This window comes from Abramis brama (genome assembly GCF_963993115.1).
Source record: "Abramis brama genome assembly, chromosome: 13".
In the NCBI taxonomy this organism is placed as follows: Eukaryota; Metazoa; Chordata; class Actinopteri; order Cypriniformes; family Leuciscidae; genus Abramis; species Abramis brama.
In genome coordinates, this window is record NC_139975.1 from 35,818,868 (window position 1) to 35,835,693 (window position 16,826).

The 16,826-nt window shown below is 37.6% G+C and overlaps 2 protein-coding genes across 3 annotated transcripts; one reads left to right on the forward strand and one right to left on the reverse strand.

The window, feature by feature from the left end:
* Positions 1-284: 284 nt before the first annotated feature.
* Positions 285-3,006, reverse strand: LOC311094643 (serine protease inhibitor Kazal-type 1-like). Of its 2 annotated transcripts, XR_014608696.1 has the most exons (5): positions 2,876-3,006; positions 2,435-2,460; positions 2,253-2,359; positions 1,934-2,143; positions 285-456 (listed from the first exon to the last, which is right to left on the reverse strand). XR_014608696.1 is itself a non-coding variant. In XM_084132735.1 (4 exons), exons 1-4 carry the CDS (start codon positions 2,913-2,915, stop codon positions 2,077-2,079), a joined length of 240 nt encoding a protein of 79 aa, XP_083988861.1. In that variant the 5' UTR covers positions 2,916-3,006; the 3' UTR covers positions 1,981-2,076. The 2 variants fall into 2 exon arrangements, 1 of the variants encoding a protein (XP_083988861.1); XM_084132735.1 differs by lacking the exon at positions 285-456 and having other exon boundaries at positions 1,981-2,143.
* Positions 3,007-3,141: 135 nt separating this feature from the next.
* Positions 3,142-16,214, forward strand: LOC311094641 (serine/threonine-protein kinase Nek1-like). The gene is made up of 8 exons (XM_084132733.1): positions 3,142-8,767; positions 8,931-9,021; positions 9,270-9,373; positions 11,090-11,173; positions 11,260-11,324; positions 11,757-11,828; positions 12,020-12,074; positions 13,489-16,214. The coding sequence occupies exons 1-8, from the start codon at positions 8,669-8,671 to the stop codon at positions 13,573-13,575; spliced, it is 657 nt and encodes a 218-aa protein (XP_083988859.1). The 5' UTR covers positions 3,142-8,668; the 3' UTR covers positions 13,576-16,214.
* The last annotated feature ends 612 nt before the right edge of the window (positions 16,215-16,826 follow it).

The window sequence follows — 16,826 nt, forward strand, 5'->3', positions numbered from 1 at the left end:
TTAAAGATATTCATCATTTCTGCATTTCTGCCTGTTGTTAGCGTTTTTCTAGTTCAGTGTGTTATGAATGACGTGTGTTTTCTGAATGAGAATTGTTGCCAGTGTTATGGTGGAACGAGCTTATTCTGAGACATATATGAAGTGTTTTGTTGGTCTGAGTTTTGGAGGTGAGATGAACTGTTTGGCCAAGATTCATGTTGCTAATGCAGACTGTGAGTTTTGAAAATGTGGCTTCAGTATTGAAAAATGCTTTTTAAATAAAAAAAAAAAAATCAATAATAACATAAGCCTCGTCATTTTCACCACCTTTATTATATTAAAACTTATGAAAGTATTGGAGAGATGTGCAATGATTGGTGGGTAAGTTTTCCTCTCCAGTTCCTGTGTAGTGATGTGTCGATGTTCCCGTATTCCCTGAGCTGTTTGCAGGGCCTTCACACGGGTCTTGATCGCTCCCTTCAGATTGAAACATCACTTTAGATGGTTATGGGCAGTATTTTAATTACATGTATTTGAAGTACGTGGTGTTTTCTGCACAGGGTGTGTTAATATTTTCTTATTTCTCAGACTCCACTTTTGACTATTCTTGTGTAAGACTGCAATTGTGTAACTTTTTTCCGTTATGTTATCTGCACATCATAGACTCAAACAAAACAAGAACAAGGCCTTGGACACACTTATACACTCAACGCACATACATTTGAACATCTGACAACTCTTGCTATATTTCTTAATATGCCCTATAAGGTAAAGGTTGATCTTGAGTATATGACTGGATGGCCTGGCCATCGTGGATGAATCTGCTTTATCTTTTGTATACAGTACCAGTCAAAAGTTTGGAAACACTACCATTTTTAATGTTTTTGAAAGAAGTCTCTTATGCTCATCAAGCCTGCAGTTAAAAACAAAAACAAAACAAAAAAAATAGTAATATTATGAAATATTATTACAATTTAAAATAATGGTTCTCTTTTTTAATATACTTTAAAATGTAATTTATTTTTGTGATGCAAAGCTGAATTTTCATCAGCAAGTACTCCAGTCTTTGGTGTCTTATGATCCTTCAGAAATCATTATAATATGCTGATTTATGATCAATGTTGGAAACAGTTGTGCTGCTTAATATTTTTTTTATAACCTGAGATACTTTTTTCAGGATTTTTTGATGAATAAAAAGTTTAAAAGAACTGTATTTATTTAGAATAGAAATCTTTTGTAACAATATACACTACCGTTCAAAAGTTTGGGAAAAATAACTTTTTTTTATTTTTTAAGAAATTAGTACTTTAATTCAACAAGGATGCGTTAAATTGATAAAAGGTGATGGTAATGATTTATATTGTTAGAAATGTTTTTATTTTGAATAAATGCTGTTTTTATGAATAAATGCTGTTAACGTTTTACTCATCAATGAATCCTGAAAAAAGTATTCCAAAAAAATATATTAAACAGCACAACTGTTTCCATCATTGATAATAACTGAGTATCAAATCATCATATTATAATGATTTCTGAAGGATCATAAGACACCAAAGACTGGAGTACTTGCTGATGAAAATTCAGCTTTGCATCACAAAAATAAATTACATTTTAAAGTATATTAAAAAAGAGAACCATTATTTTAAATTGTAATAATATTTCATAATATTACTGTTTTTTTTTTTGTTTTTGTTTTTTTTTTAACTGCAGGCTTGATGAGCATAAGAGACTTCTTTCAAAAACATTAAAAATAGTAACGTTTCCAAACTTTTGACTGGTACTGTACATATGACCCTTCTTTAATAAAATTACACGGTCTCAGTTTACAACTGAAAGCTTCGAGGCTGCATAGTCTACCTGACAAATAATCTAAAAAAAAAAAAAAAAAAAAAACCCCGACCATTTATGATATTCTGCTCTTGATATGGTTTGGGGACCTCCTTCCAATATTCACCTGTTTTATTGTGTCTTTCCAAGATTTGAGGGAGAAAACAGAACAGCTTTAATATGCAACATTTATTAATGGATTAAACCATTACACATTCAGGTCATAATGAATGAGACATGAGTAGCTGACTAAAGGTCTGTCAAGCTGAATCATTCTTTTTTTTGCCATCCCACACATCGGCCTTCCTTCTGGATTAAGATTTTAGTGCCTGATGCCCTAAAAAGAGAGAGATTAAATTGAAGATTAAAGTTTGAAAGTGACAGACTCTAAACTGTTTTTAAACCTACATTACTTTATTTTAAAATACATGCATTTTTAAACTCACTTGATGGCACCACACAGTGCGCATTCATTGCTGTATGTTATTCCATTGGTTCCACACACGGGTTTAAACTCCTTTGTGCATATGTCAGACGAGTGCCTGCAATTAGGCTGGTCACATAAAAAAAAAACACTTGAGTTATTTGCACCTGAAGGAAAGCAATTCTACAGCCTTTATTTACTCACCGCTCTTACTCCATCAGATATGGCCACTGTTTGAGTCAAGAAGGAAAAACAAGGATTAAAGTTTATCATGATATGACAAGAGGAAATCAAATAACATACATGCTAACTTCTAGTTTTGCCCATACAATGAAAGTCAATATGGTCTAATGTTGTTGTGTTTTTTTTTTAACGAAAACAGAACTTTAGTCTTTTGTTTTTGTGAACTATACTTAAATCACACTTAAAAATGTCTGAATGTCACTTTTCCATTTGTCTTACTTTAGCAATGGTGAATTAAGAATTAAGACTTATGTACACACTTTATTAAAACAATCACATTGATTCATTATGAGCCACATTAGACTGTTGCTGAGTGTCAGTGTGTATCGCAGGTCCTCATGTGGCAAATTATCAACATCCTAACATCAGTTGTTTTGTAAATGAAATCATTATATTACTCACCTAGGACACAGAGAAGGACGATGATTCCTCGTGCAAACATTATTCACAACCTGAGAGTCAACTCACTGACGATATGATCAGTGATAAAATGATCCGCCTATTTATAGCAATACTGTATATGTCCATCCCACCGATTCATCACACACACACACACACGCGCGCGCACACACACACACACACACACACACACAGAGGTAGGTTTACTCAACACCTTTAGTTTGAACTGCTTAAAGGGTTAGTTCACCCAAAAATGAAAACTCTGTCAGTAATTACTCACCCTCATGTTGTTCCAACCCTGTAAGACCTTCGTTCATCTTCGGAACACAAATTAAGATATTTTGGATTAAATCTGAGAGCTGGATCACTCCTCCATAGGCTTCTAAGACATTATAACTTGCTGGCCCAGAAAAGTTATCAAAGACATCGTTAATATAGTCCAAGTGACTACAGTGGCTCAATCTTAAGTTTATAAAGCGACGAGAATACTTTTTGTGCGCAAAAAACCCCCAAAATAACGACTTTATTCCACTTTTCATTTCCTTCTCTCTGGGCCTCGAGTTTTTTCATGTAGTGTTTTAGCGCAGCGCATCTGTGTTGTACGTCACACGTAGGCTCACTATTGGCCGACGCTAACCCTTTAACTGGGGAACTACTTTCTTCAGAGCTTCTTCAAAGAAAATGTTCTGTGCAAATGTTACACTTATCAAATATTTGTTTGCACATTTATCTGTCTCGTCCAGTCCAAGGCTGTTCATTTATTTATTTTTAAATATGATGCATAAATATCTGCAACCATGTGTATGAGGCACTAATACAATATACAAAATAGGGCCTAAAATTATAAAAAATGCAACTTATCTCGGAAGAGGAATGTCTCGGTTACATATGGTAACCCTCGTTCCCTGAGGGAGGGAACGGAGACGCCACGTCCCGTCACCACATCTGCTGCTGCCCGCTGGGGCGGCCAGCTTTTCAGGCTTGGCTCTGAAGCAAAAAACTGAAGTGCAATCACACCAGCTGCTCGTTATATACTCGCGCTGCGAGGCTGAACAGCTGATGCAAATGATTGCACGCCAATATGCATTGGCTTGTTTTAGTTTCACTTGAAGTAGATTGGCCTCTCTAGCGAGATTCCTATTCGTCAGTCTCGACGTGGTGTCTCCGTTCCCTCTCTCAGGGAATGATCGTTAGCCTCATAGCATAATTGCCTAAATAGGACTTAGGCAATTATGCTATGAGGCTAACCGAGACGTTCCCTGTCACATTCCTCATGATATTCCCTGGGGAGGGTCTTTGTCTCTTCAGGTGTGAATCACAGCATTAATCATGATGATTCACGCACTCCCCGCATACAGCCATTCTGACAATAAGTGTCTTACAAAAGTTAAATGACTATATTGTTTTGTAAGAAGGAGTGCTCAGGATGGTTTTCATATTGTTTTGAAGAAAAATCTGTTTACTATGCGTTATATGGCCTTATTTCCGTGACTTAAAATTTTAGTTTTTTTAAAAACCATGCATACACGTTATTTTCTCAAAGCTATAAATTTAGATGTATCTGTTGCTCATACATTACTGTAGCCCTGTTTGTGCAGTCTAATCAGACTTCAGCCATTAATATGTTTTTAAGCAACTGAAAAAGCACAAATGTCAGGGTATGTCAAAACTTCTTCGGGGCCCCAAAATACCCTTAGGGCCGAGAGGGTTAATCAACTCTTCTTGATGGGCCGCTGGTTTTTGAATAGCCCCACTACTTGAAGCTAAGCTGGCACATTCTTTTCACCTTCCTCTGACCAGGTAATCGCCGCTTCTATCACATCCTTGAAAGATATACCCCACTGTTCCTTAATGGTCCTTTTCAAACAAACCCAAAACCAGTTCCTCCAGAACAACTTCTGGTTGAGGAACACAACTGCAGTCCCTTTTCAAGACCCTCTCCAACTTTTCCAGAAGAGCATAAGTATATGCCTTAACCGTCTCTCCTGGTCTCTGAGTGGTTTTGTAAAACTCCCTCAGTAGAGTACCCACTGGTGTTCTGTCGCTGTACGTGTCAAGGAGCACCTCAAATATAATGTCTGGATCATTTTCTGTTTTAGTAGGGAGGTTAAGCCCAAAAAATAGGCCTTTGACTTCAAGTCATGATGCAAAGGTCGCCTTTGGTATGGAAGTACCTTAGGGTCATACAAATAAATTTATCCTAAGACACAAGAGAGATCACACTTTGTATCAGAAATAAACATGTTTTTTTCAAAAATGGCCGCCAATGCGCCGAAAATAGTCTAGAGCCCATATCTTAGCTTCTGTTATCGCTATAATGACAAATTTGGTGTCAAAGTGTACATTTTTGGGGTCAAGGAATACAATAAAATTGGTTTCAAGTTTAAAAAAACAAAAATTTTCCCCATACCATGACAACTGGGGGTAAATATGCACATTTCACCTAAAAATTGTGTCAATTGTGTCATCATCTTTTCCTTCAAAAACTTAAATTTTGTATTTAAGCAGTGCAGCTACTTCTGTACATTACATTTGTCCTAAGTGGCATGAGATTTCGACCAGTCAGGAGTAGCCTATAGCAAATCAGTTCCTGCAACAACACATCCCATCTGCACCAGGAGCTGTGACAGCTGTTGAAGGTCAGAGGTGACAGGTTAACACTTGGAGGTTTGTATGACTATCATTGAATAGAAAAATGTTTTTAATGTTAGATAACTAATAACTAGCTAGCTAGTAACTAGTTAGCTTCATTATAACTAGGTCGCTAGTGACTAGTTAGCTTCATCATAACGAGCTGAAGCAAGCACATAGCCTACATATTGCTAGCTAGTTAGTTAGCTTCATTATTTGATAGATTTTTACTTTTGCGAATGCTTGTTAATGCTCATATTATCTATCTTATGATGTTAAAGCAACTTCATTTCTTTTTTCAGATTAGCCATAATGGAATGCCGTGACTGGAGTTTATGCTTCCTATGTCAGTCCGCCTTAAAGATTGAAAAAATATTAGATCCCTCTTCATCATTCAAACTGAGAAACAATCCTGAAAGATTGCAATCATGTTACAAAGAAGCTTTAGATAACATCCAGGAGCTGAAGGCATTAGGGGATCTGCCTGAGTTTATAGTGGATATTAGTGGTGGTAGTCAGGATTTAGTTCAGCTGATGATTCAAAATCCTATGCTGTGTCACAAAAGCTGCAGAAATGCGATTGATAAACAAAAAGTTGAGAGAGCAAGAAAAAGAAAAAAGCATGAAGAGTCTGTGAGCCCAGTAAAAACACGGCGCATGAGTGACAAGTCCACCACACTCGCTTTACCCAGACCCTCAACATCATCATGTGAACCATTCGATAAACCGTGTCTCTTCTGTGGTGAAGTGGGCAAAAAAAAGGAACTGAGGAGGGCTGCCACCCTTGGCTTGGATAGAAAAGCGAAAGAATGAGCTCAGGTGGTGGGTGACAGGCATCTATTGGCAAATATAACGTCTGGATCATTTTCCGCTTCACCCAGTATCAACTTTACAGTTAGCTTCCCCTTTAAGGTGCTGTTTAAGAAGTTCAACTTGATCATCCTCGGGTATGCGGGACAAGAGGAAGGTGGATCTCACTTGATCAATCCATTCCTCCACATCTTGTTCCCCTGATATACAACTGAAATCAGAAAGCTTTCTCTCTCGAGGGATATAAATGGCTGGGGTTACTTTTCTGTGGCAGCTTTTGCTAATGCCAAGGCCTCACGTTGATCTTCTCTGGCTAGTAGCAAAGCTTCACCTTGTTCTTGCCATTTTTTGTTAAGTAAATCCACTTCTTTCTGTAAATCTTCCATTTTTCAAAGTACTTAGTCCCCACTTACTTATGGCGCTTTTCCACTGCATGGTACGGCTCGGTTCGGCTCGGTACGGTTCAACTCGGCGCGGAACGGTTCGGCTCGCTTCGCTTTTCCACTGCGTGGTACGACTCGACTCGGTATGGCACGGTTCGGTTCACTTTAGCTCGGTTGCTTTTCCACTACAGTTAGTACCGCTTCAAAGTGGGTGGGACTGATCGTTATAGTTGCCGTCTCTACTGCCATGACATCATCATATTAAATGCGAATTTTTCATTCCGTGTTTCCCCATCCACTCCTCGGCAACCAACGAGAGGAACGTCTGCACCTCGTCCACTGACCACGATTCAGCCATTTCTTTTTTTGAAGTTTATACTCTCTTTTCTTTTTTTTTTTAAAGCAAATACTTGAATCTATATCTACTTCAACGCTACAGCGTTGGCTGTTGTCTACTGGCTATTTAAATCTAGCGGACACTGGTAGTGATGATTCTGTCTGACCAATCAGTGATCTGCAGTGTTTTCACGTCACATTTTAGTATCGGTACGGTACGCTTGGAACCTCAACAGAGGTGGTACCATTTAAAGCGAGCCGAAGCGAGCCGTACCGTACCGTACCATGCAGTGGAAATGCGCCATAAGTGAGCCGTACCGAACCGAGCCGTACCGTTCCAAAAATTGGAAATGGGCTTGAATGGGCTCTTGACAAGACTGACTTGCAGAGCAAATCTCAAATTTGCCGGAAGTCCATCTGGGTTTTCCCAGGCTATCCAAATTCAATACGCTCCATACTATTCTCTCCCTCTGCTGTCACATATCTAATTTCCATATTTAAAAGGTTTTAATTAATTAACCTGTACTTACTTACTATAGAGTTACAGTAGGGTTTGCTTTTGGGGTTAGTTACTTGTAAATGTAAACGTGTAACTATGTCACCTTAAAATAAAGTTATACCAAGTTTCTTTCTTCTGCTGAACACAAAAGAAGATATTTTGAAGAACGTCTGTAATGAAACAGTTGGCGATAGCCATTGACTAGTAGCCGCCAACTCTGGTTTTTAGTGGTGCTTTCTGTGTGTTTCCTGCACAGGGTGTGTTAACATTTTCTTATTTCTCAGACTCCACTTTTGACTGTTCTTGTGTAAGACTGCAATTGTGTAACTTCTTTCCGTTATGTTATCTGCACATCATAGACACACCTAGACAAAACAAGAACAAGGCCTTGGACACACTTATACACTCGCATATCTGACCTCTCTTACTTGTTATTGTATTTCTTACTATGCCATATATGGTATACATGTTTGATTAGTTCTGTGTCAACCAGTGGCGAGGCCACATAAGGGCCAGAGTGGCAATCAACGGTAGTAGTGCCAGCTTCTTCTTCAGCTCCGACTTCGCCTGCAGCCGTCATAGGCAGCCGTGCACGAGCGCAAAACCTCACAACACCCTCCCCCTGTCGGTGATTGGTTGGAGAACTATTTGTTTTGGTTTTGAGTGGTTGGTGAAACCAATTGTTTTTGTGTGCAGATCTGAGAGCCTAGGCTGCCTACAGAGACGCGTTTTTTTTGACAGAATGCTTATGGGGCGGGCAGCTAGCAGATCGTTGGGAAAGATTAGATGAATGTAATAAAAAAAAAATTGGGCCTGAAATCACTGATACCACCTTTAAGTATTTCAGAAATGTACACATACAAAGTCATAACAAGCTAAAAATGTATTAATTTAAACAATGTAATAATTTAATGCAGATATAATGAACAGTATCAATGAGAACAAACATATGTTTACGTTGCTAAGAGTGGTTGCTAGGGGTGTTGTGTAGTGATACACAGAACCGTTGGGTGAAGCGGCCATAGCCGTGTTTTATCGTGAATAAAACAGAGCTATTGACCAATCAGAATCAAGGACTGGAACTAACTGTTTTATAAATCTTTATTATAGAATTTAAAAAAAAAACGTGGATATGCCATGCAGAAAGAACTTAAACTAGGGGCTACAGGAAGAGTGTTTCTGGTGAACGACACAGATGAAGATCCTTATGTGGTCAAACAGATGAACTACAGAGATGTAAGTATTAGCAATCCAGCTCTAACTAAATCAAGAATTTACTTTTTTGACCATATCTTTTTTTTTTCTATGAAAGATGCTATTTTGCAATAACTATAAAAATTTGACTTTTAAATGGAAGTGCTTCTTTTGCTAAAAGAAAAAAAATACAATTTCCCCTCAGAAAAAGGAGCTGGATACAATCCAAAAGGAAGTTGAGATCTTGAAGACTCTAAAGCATGTATATATTGTTTCTTATAAGGATTCATTTAAAGGTACGTTCGTTTTAATTTTAGAACAGAGGAGAAGTAATGGTTCTTATTCCACAATTAAAATGTATGGTTTAAGTTAAAATGGAAGGGTTTTTTTTTAATGATATAAAGCAACTAACAACAAACACATTGAAGAAGGAAGAAGGATAACAAAATGAACAAAACAAAAGCATCAGCTGTGAAATAAAGCTATTAATAGATAGATTTTAATTAATTTATAATAATAAATTAATCTCTGGATATTTTATTAGATGAAGCTGAACATTACTGTTTGGTGAAGGAGTACTATGCAGGAGATGATCTTTTCAAGAGGATGCAAACACAGAAAGAGAATGGTGTTTTTGAAGAACAACAGGTGAGTTGCTGCTCAGAAGTCATTCTGAATAGACACAACCAACATATATTTAAAATGTCAGGGATCTCAAGGAAAAGGACTCAAAATTTATTGAGCAATAACAGTCTATCAATGTCCCAGCAAAAGATCAAAGTCCATACGGGCGGCTAGATAGCAGAGGAAGAGGTCAGGAGGCAAACAGATGAGCACGTGCCTCAGGTAAGACAGCTCGAAAAAACTGGAACAGGGAAAAATCCAAATCCGAGCTGGCGGCCAGTTTACACAGTCCACCAGAACAGGCAGAGGTTCAGACACATGCAGATGATCGCTTGACATGTTAAAGAGCAGACAGGAACAGATAGAAATAAACCATCGGAGCAAGTCACTAGCTAGAGGTAGCAGCAATCACTGGCATAAGAAAGCCTGGCTAAATAATCAAAAGAACAAAAAACAAAATCAAGACAACTGAAATAAATGTGAAGTCAAATAGACAAAACACACTGGCAATGAAAGAGAAAATCTGAGGGGTAGAAATAGGAACACATCAAAATAGAATGAGAAACAGATGTAAGCTTGTGAAAGGCCGCGTTGATTAAAAAAGCCAGATCAGCTGCGTGCAGCCGACACGTGAAAAACAAAAAAACGTGCAGGAGGAGAGAAAGATTAAACCTGCAACCTGACAGCACCCCTCCCACCAGGGACACCTCCTGGCGAAATCCTAGTGGTCGCCATCTTGGCCGTACGTCACTCGCGGAAAAATGAAAATGTGCAGCGAGGCGGATTAGCTGAGGTGACGCTAACACACAGCAGACAAACGGCTAGTAGTGACATCAGCGGCAATCCACCTGTCACTCAAGTGGCCACGCCCTTAATTCTGCAGAACTTTAAAGGGATAGTTCACCCAAAAATGAAAATTCTATCATCGTTTACTCACCCTCAAGTTGTTCCAAACCTGTATGAGTTTCTTTGTTCTGCTGAACACAAAGGAAGATATTTGGAAGAATGTTTGTAATCAAACAGATCTCGGTCCCCATTGACTTCCATAGTAGGAAAAAAAATATACTATGGTAGTCAATGGGGACCGAGATCTGTTTGGTCACAAAAATTCTTCCAAATATCTTCCTTTGTGTTCAGCAGAACAAAGAAACTCATACAGGTTTGGAACAACTTGAGGGTGAGTAAACGATGATAGAATTTTCATTTTTGGGTGAACTATCCCTTTAAGGCTTAATATAATTTAAACGGATGAGTTAAAAAAATTCACCCTCCTCACAATCGTCATGAAGGGCAAAATTTGCTATATAGACCAAAACCACTTTTTGCACCCAGCTGTGTAAACACTTTTTTCTACTGTAAAGTTGGGGATTTTAACATGGGGTCTATAGGATTGACTCTCTGGCTGCGTTTACACTTGGCATTAACATGCCACCTGTATCCGGATGTTGTCCACATACACATTGAAAAGACAAGTGTAAACGCGTGTCTGATCGGAATGTTGTCTGATCAGCGTGTCCTGGTCCAGAGGTAGTGGAGGACGCTTTGTGATCGGATCTCAGTGTAATGTAAACGCAATCCAGCCATCGTATCTATATTCAGAGGGCAACGTCATATAAATCCCCACCCCAGTCTCCCCACGTGGCTGTCAGAAAATAATGGCCAGATGCAGTTTAGACAAGAAATAATAGAAATTATATTAATAAACTTTCTTCTCTGTCCATGTGTTTCTTCTGTGTGTAGATCCTTGACTGGTTTGTTCAGCTTTGTCTGGCTCTGCAGTATCTTCATGAGAAGAATATCCTTCACAGAGATATAAAACCACAGGTAGACACTGAAAAATATATCAATGAATCATGTTACCAAAGCTGAATGTGTATCATTTATGAGTTTTCTGTTTTTTGTTATTGTAGAATATTTATCTGACTGAAGATTGTTACATCAATCTAGATGCTGGATGCTTAAAACCATTGGAAAGGTAAATAAATAACTTTAACTAACTACGTAATAGGATCTATCGATGGAGGAATTCTCGGCCAAAACCGAAAATTCTGAATGCTGAAAATATAATAACTAAACAATTCTGACGTATTATATTTCATTAGAATGTGATTATAATATATATAAAAGACCACACTAGGTCTTCAATTAGAGCACATTACTTCCATAACATCTAGTCTCCAGTTTCTCTCACTCACACTGTAATTGTGGCCTTTCACTTCAGTATGTCATCATGAACGCTGCTTTTCTTTGCATCGGTGTTTCTGTGTTTCTGTTATTGGATTTTAAAGCAATGGTTTCTGTACAAATTATTGGAGTTTGATGCATCTCTAATAAGTCCTTTTTTGAAGCTGAACCAATTGAGTTTTTTTATCTGATTTGATTTTTTAATCTGAATTTTCTTTTTCAGTGCCGACTCACATGCAGAATCAGAGCTTTATGCCAGTCCAGAAGTTTTTCAGAAGGAATGTAATTCCAAAAGGTCTGCTTTTTGTAGATTTGAATGTACATGAAATACTGAATGCTTGTTAAAATGATAAATAGGGTAGCATTTTCCTTGATGAATGTCTTTGGATGAAGGCTGATTATTTGTGTTGTTGTGCAATGCACTTTAATTGATCAATTCCGTACAACTACTTATTGATTTATATTGTTACGCATGACTTTTTTCAGTGACATATGGTCATTGGGATGGTTGCTCCATGATCTCTGCATGCTGGATGTGTGGGTGTGTATTTCTGTTTTTTCCTCTAAAGAAGCACTATTAACTCAAAGTTTTGATTTAATTAAATATATATGTGGTTGGTTTTAGAGTGAAACACATTACATGCATGCAGCTCATGATCTTGTGTTTGAACCTTATGGAAGATTTTTTTACAGAAGGTTCAAGAGTTTGAATTGGAAGCGAGTAAAAAATGGCAGTTTCTAAAGCACTAGAGATGTGCGGATACGCTCTAAAGTCACACGAATCTGCTGTTAAAAACAAATCATCCACCCGCCATCCATCTGCACCTGATTTCCTCTGATTTAGATACCCCTACCCGATCGTCATGTTGCAATTACTCAAATTCCTAGTGTTAAGAGTTGACTGACAGCTAGCTTACCGCTTGTTCTGCTATTCGTTGCGCTTAGCTAAGAAAAAACAAACAAAGTTATTGATATACATTTCGGAGATATGAAGTCCCTTTAAACTGTCAGTGATGCATGTGCAAATGAGTAGCTCAGTATCTCTTCAGCAAGCTGATTAGCAAACTGACACAAATGAAACTTAAATGTTCAGTGTCGCTTCTGAAGCCCAACACACAGTTGTCTATGTTAACAATCGAGAGACTCAATGAAATTACCTGATGCCGCTCTCTCTCCTACTGCGGTCTTTGATCTTGAAATTAGCTGATGAGAGGCTAAACGAAATGAAACACATTCTGCTGCTTTCGTTGATGTGAACTGCGTCAAGTTCTCGAACTCTTTATCCGAATAATTTCTCTTAAGCTTGTGTATAATTTTTTATGTAAAGCTGTCAATTTTTTTGAAGTAATGTCTCATGTATGTTCTTTTGTGGTTTATATAATGACCACTAAGAGGTGATCTATAGGCATGTTTTCTTTGTTTTTCTTTTCTGAAAAGAAAGTAGAAGTTGTGTTTTACTGTAAAATGAGAGTTCTGTGTATTTATTAAAATCAACACAAGTTAACTAAAAACTGTTAGTTAGAACAACTGTTCGATTTTATTTGTATAAATATTAATGAGATCATTGGAGGACATGCCAAACACACTATTGTTACATGTAAGATGGCCATAACGTGCAGGGAAATGTCTTATATTATTAGTGCTATAGTTTATATTATTATTATTATTATTATTATTGTTTAAATGGTGTTATGGTGTAATTAGTTAGTTTATTAATGGTGTCTTTGTGCATATTTCCGTAGTATTAACAGTTTTGACCAGCAGGTGTCACGCATCATTAATGCATTATGAATAAACATAATCGAACAAATGTATATTTATAAAAAGTAACATTTCCTATAAAAGCTGTATAAAAATTGTTTAAGAAATATTATCAACAAACTAAAACTTATTTAACATGGTTTTATAGATCAAAGATCTATAAGTTAATCAGAATCTTTTTTCCTCCTCCACAGCCGGATATCATAGAGCACCGCTGTCTACAGCCTGTCAGCATGAGAGGAACCCCACCTCACATCTCAGAGAGATATCAGAGGAACTGAGGGAACTGATCAGACAAATGCTCAGCCGTGACCCTGAAGACAGACCTTCAGCTCATGAGATTCTAGCAAAACCATTCCTGAACGATGCAGTAAAGAGAAATGAGGGACTTCCAGAAGCATTGAAACAAAGAATCATGGAGTCCGTCAAGACCTTTAACGAGGCCTACAATGAGCACTATGAAGACTTTAAGTCCCTAGTTAAACAGTGGGGAGAAACGACAGATTCACTAGAGGAGATACACCGTAAATGCACTATAGGCTGTCTGTCAGGTTCAGTGATTGGTGCAGCTGGTGGAATCACTGCATTGGTTGGTGCAGGTTTGGCACCGTTCACTCTTGGAGCATCTCTGATTGTAGCAGGTGTGGGTGTTGGAGTTGGAGTTGCAGGTGGTGTAACAGGTACTGCGTCCATCATTACTAATATAGTACAACAAAAAACCCTCCATGAGAGCCTTGAAAAAATCCAGCAGAACTGTAAAAATGTAAGTGAACCGATTTTCAATTCACTGAAAACATTGCGAAGAGTACTGAGAAAATTCATAGATTTTCCCAGAAACCCAACTTTTGACAATGAACAAATACCATGGAATTTTGATAAAACAAAATTGCTATATGCCATGAATTTCGGTGTGCTGGCAAACGTTGGCAGAATCGCTGCTCGGTCTGCAAAATTAGCACGAGCAGCAGCGGCAGCGGCAGGGGTGTTAAATGGACTCTTAATCATATTAGATGTCTTCTTTATTGTAAATGATTCTATAGACATTCACCAGATGAATCAGGGGGAAATAAATAATCCAGAAAAAGTCAAATCCAGGTTCCTCAAGGGCATTGCAGAGATGAGGAAAACACATGCAGAGCTCTGCAATGCCTTAGATGCAATTAAACAAACAAGAGAGGAACTAAAATGCCTGGGGTGAGCATGGGTGTTGCTTATGGGCTAAAAAGTGTAGTACACTTTACAGGGGCCCAGAAAACTGGGGATGAGAGAATATAATTTCAACTGTATGTACAGATCTTTACTGTAATCTACTTTACAGTATGTTACTCTTTTTATTACCGAATGACTAAAGAATACAATATACAGTATTTTTACACAGATCTTTTAGTTCTGTACTTCTATTTTAATAGTATTGCTTTTGCTTTTTTTTTTTTTTTTTGGCTAAAATGGCTGAAATAAAGATGAATGTTTGTTTTGGAGCGTTATGAGAAAGGTCTCCCAACAGAATTTCTGAGAGAGATAGAGAAATATTAAAATCTAGGATCTAGGATAGGTTAATAGTTTATTAACAAGCTCTGACCAGATTTTATTTAAATGTGTGCAGTTCCAAAATGAGTGAATATAATCATCTAATCTATTGTGACTGTACAAGTATTAGTGTTGAAGGGGTTGGACTGGAATCCACTGCTGCTTCAATGTATATGTAATAAGTGATTATAATCAAGGTATTAATCAATATTTTTCCTTGTAAATATCAAATGAGTTGAATGACTTCTCTGGAGATTTTACTTTGTTATAGAAGTTACCAGTGTGATTACTGAAATGTTCTTTTCATGTATTCTCTAATGTCAGTATTTGATATCTGAATGCAGTAACAGTGCTTGCTTATTTGGCCTGGCTTCCAGAAATGAAATAGGGACATGTTTTGTGTTTAAGAAAGGTCTTCAACGTGTTAAAACACATAGGGGTCATTGAAGTCTATAGTTTAAGGGACCAATCTTTGTTAAAGCTTTACTATACTGCGTTATATTAAAGTGTCCTTTCCTTGAGAGAAAGAACGCATTATCTTGATGTTTTGAGAAAACTCTCCTGTTTATAGTTAGAGCCTGGCCAAATCCAACCTTGGAAAAGCTGTGTGTCGGTGTGTGTGTTAGTCTTCTTGGTTTCAGGTTAAGGAACCACTGGCATTATTGGAGATTGACTGAGTTGTTGTTCGAGACATGCTGGCACCCAGAAACCCAAATCTGCGACCTGGAAGGTCACGACGTGCCTAACTTCAGGGTCCGAGTGTCAGCGGCATAATCTATGGAGATATGCTTCTGTCTATCTGTATATGTGTGGAAAATTACTATGTTTATCAATTTCTCAGCCAATCAGAAACTGCAACATGAAGCAAGGACATAGCTTACACCTTAGTGTAGTGTGTGTGTGTGTGTGTGTGTGTGTGTGTGTTTGAGTGTGTGTGTGTGTGTGTGTGTGTGTGTGTGTGTGGTGAAGGGTATAACTGCTGTGAACTTTTTAACTGTAAGCAGGGCTGCCTACGAACTCCTGTGCGAGTCCTTGAAACTGCAGACTATTTTCAGTAAAACTTTTCTTTAATTATAATAACTATTATAATTCTGACTCCGGGTCGTCTTTCAGACATCTGGTCCTAAACGGTGCATTAGTCGTCTGCATCTCTTAATGTGGTGCTTTCTGTCTTTAGCAGGAGAGAGAAGCAGAGACATAAGCAGAAACGGCTTGAATATAGCGTGTTTGACTCAAGATAAAAAATATTAGAGGATGTAGCGGCGAAAGATCATTACCGTAAACGACCCTGGACACTTGTGTGTACCTTTCTGTTCTGCTCACATATGTAAAAATATTGCTTTCATCTGTTACTAAAACATTTTTTGTACACGTTTTGTAACATAATAGAGCAGAGGGGCTTTATTAATAAAAAGAAACATGATTCCACGTTGTGCCTCTTATTTTGATTGGGTTTATGATACAATACAATACAATTTTAATTATATAGCACGTTTAAAACAACTGGTGTTGACCACAGTGCTTTACAAAAGCCAAGGAAACAAACAATAAGATAGAAAACATATGAACTAGGGAAAATATAAGAAGGAAAATATTGAAAAATAATGATAATCAAGAAATATTGAAAGACATATTTTGGTTCTGATTCTCTGCTTGCCGCAAAGTCAATTTCATTTTCTGAAAGTGTTTCCAACAATATTGTTTCTGCCACCACTGTGTTAATTATTATTGTTAAACTCGTGTTCCTGGTAATCTTGAATCAGAATAAGTTCCTCTTGCAGCATCTCTTCTCTTCTCTGATGACGAGGGCGGAGCTATAACCTGTCACTCACATGAGATCAGCCAATAGCAAACCACAACCATCCAATCAATTCCCCACAGACAATCAAGCCCCGCCCACATTTGTTCTTTTTTATTTATTTATTTTTATTCAACTTTCATAAAAGCTTACAATGACATTTAATATCAAACATAAGGCCCACATTTGTTCTTGTTCCTGAAACGT

Excerpts from the sequence above, each read along its gene's own strand:
- LOC311094643 (XM_084132735.1), bottom strand. The coding sequence starts at position 2,915 with ATGTTTGCACGAGGAATCATCGTCCTTCTCTGTGTCCTAG. Across the intron at positions 2,461-2,875 it reads CGTCCTTCTCTGTGTCCTAG|TGGCCATATCTGATGGAGTA; the intron begins GTGAGTAATATA and ends TGACTCAAACAG. Across the intron at positions 2,360-2,434 it reads TATCTGATGGAGTAAGAGCG|CCTAATTGCAGGCACTCGTC; the intron begins GTGAGTAAATAA and ends TTATGTGACCAG.
- LOC311094641 (XM_084132733.1), top strand. The coding sequence starts at position 8,669 with ATGCAGAAAGAACTTAAACTAGGGGCTACAGGAAGAGTGTTTCTGGTG. Across the intron at positions 9,022-9,269 it reads TTATAAGGATTCATTTAAAG|ATGAAGCTGAACATTACTGT; the intron begins GTACGTTCGTTT and ends ATATTTTATTAG. Across the intron at positions 11,325-11,756 it reads TGCTTAAAACCATTGGAAAG|TGCCGACTCACATGCAGAAT; the intron begins GTAAATAAATAA and ends TTTCTTTTTCAG.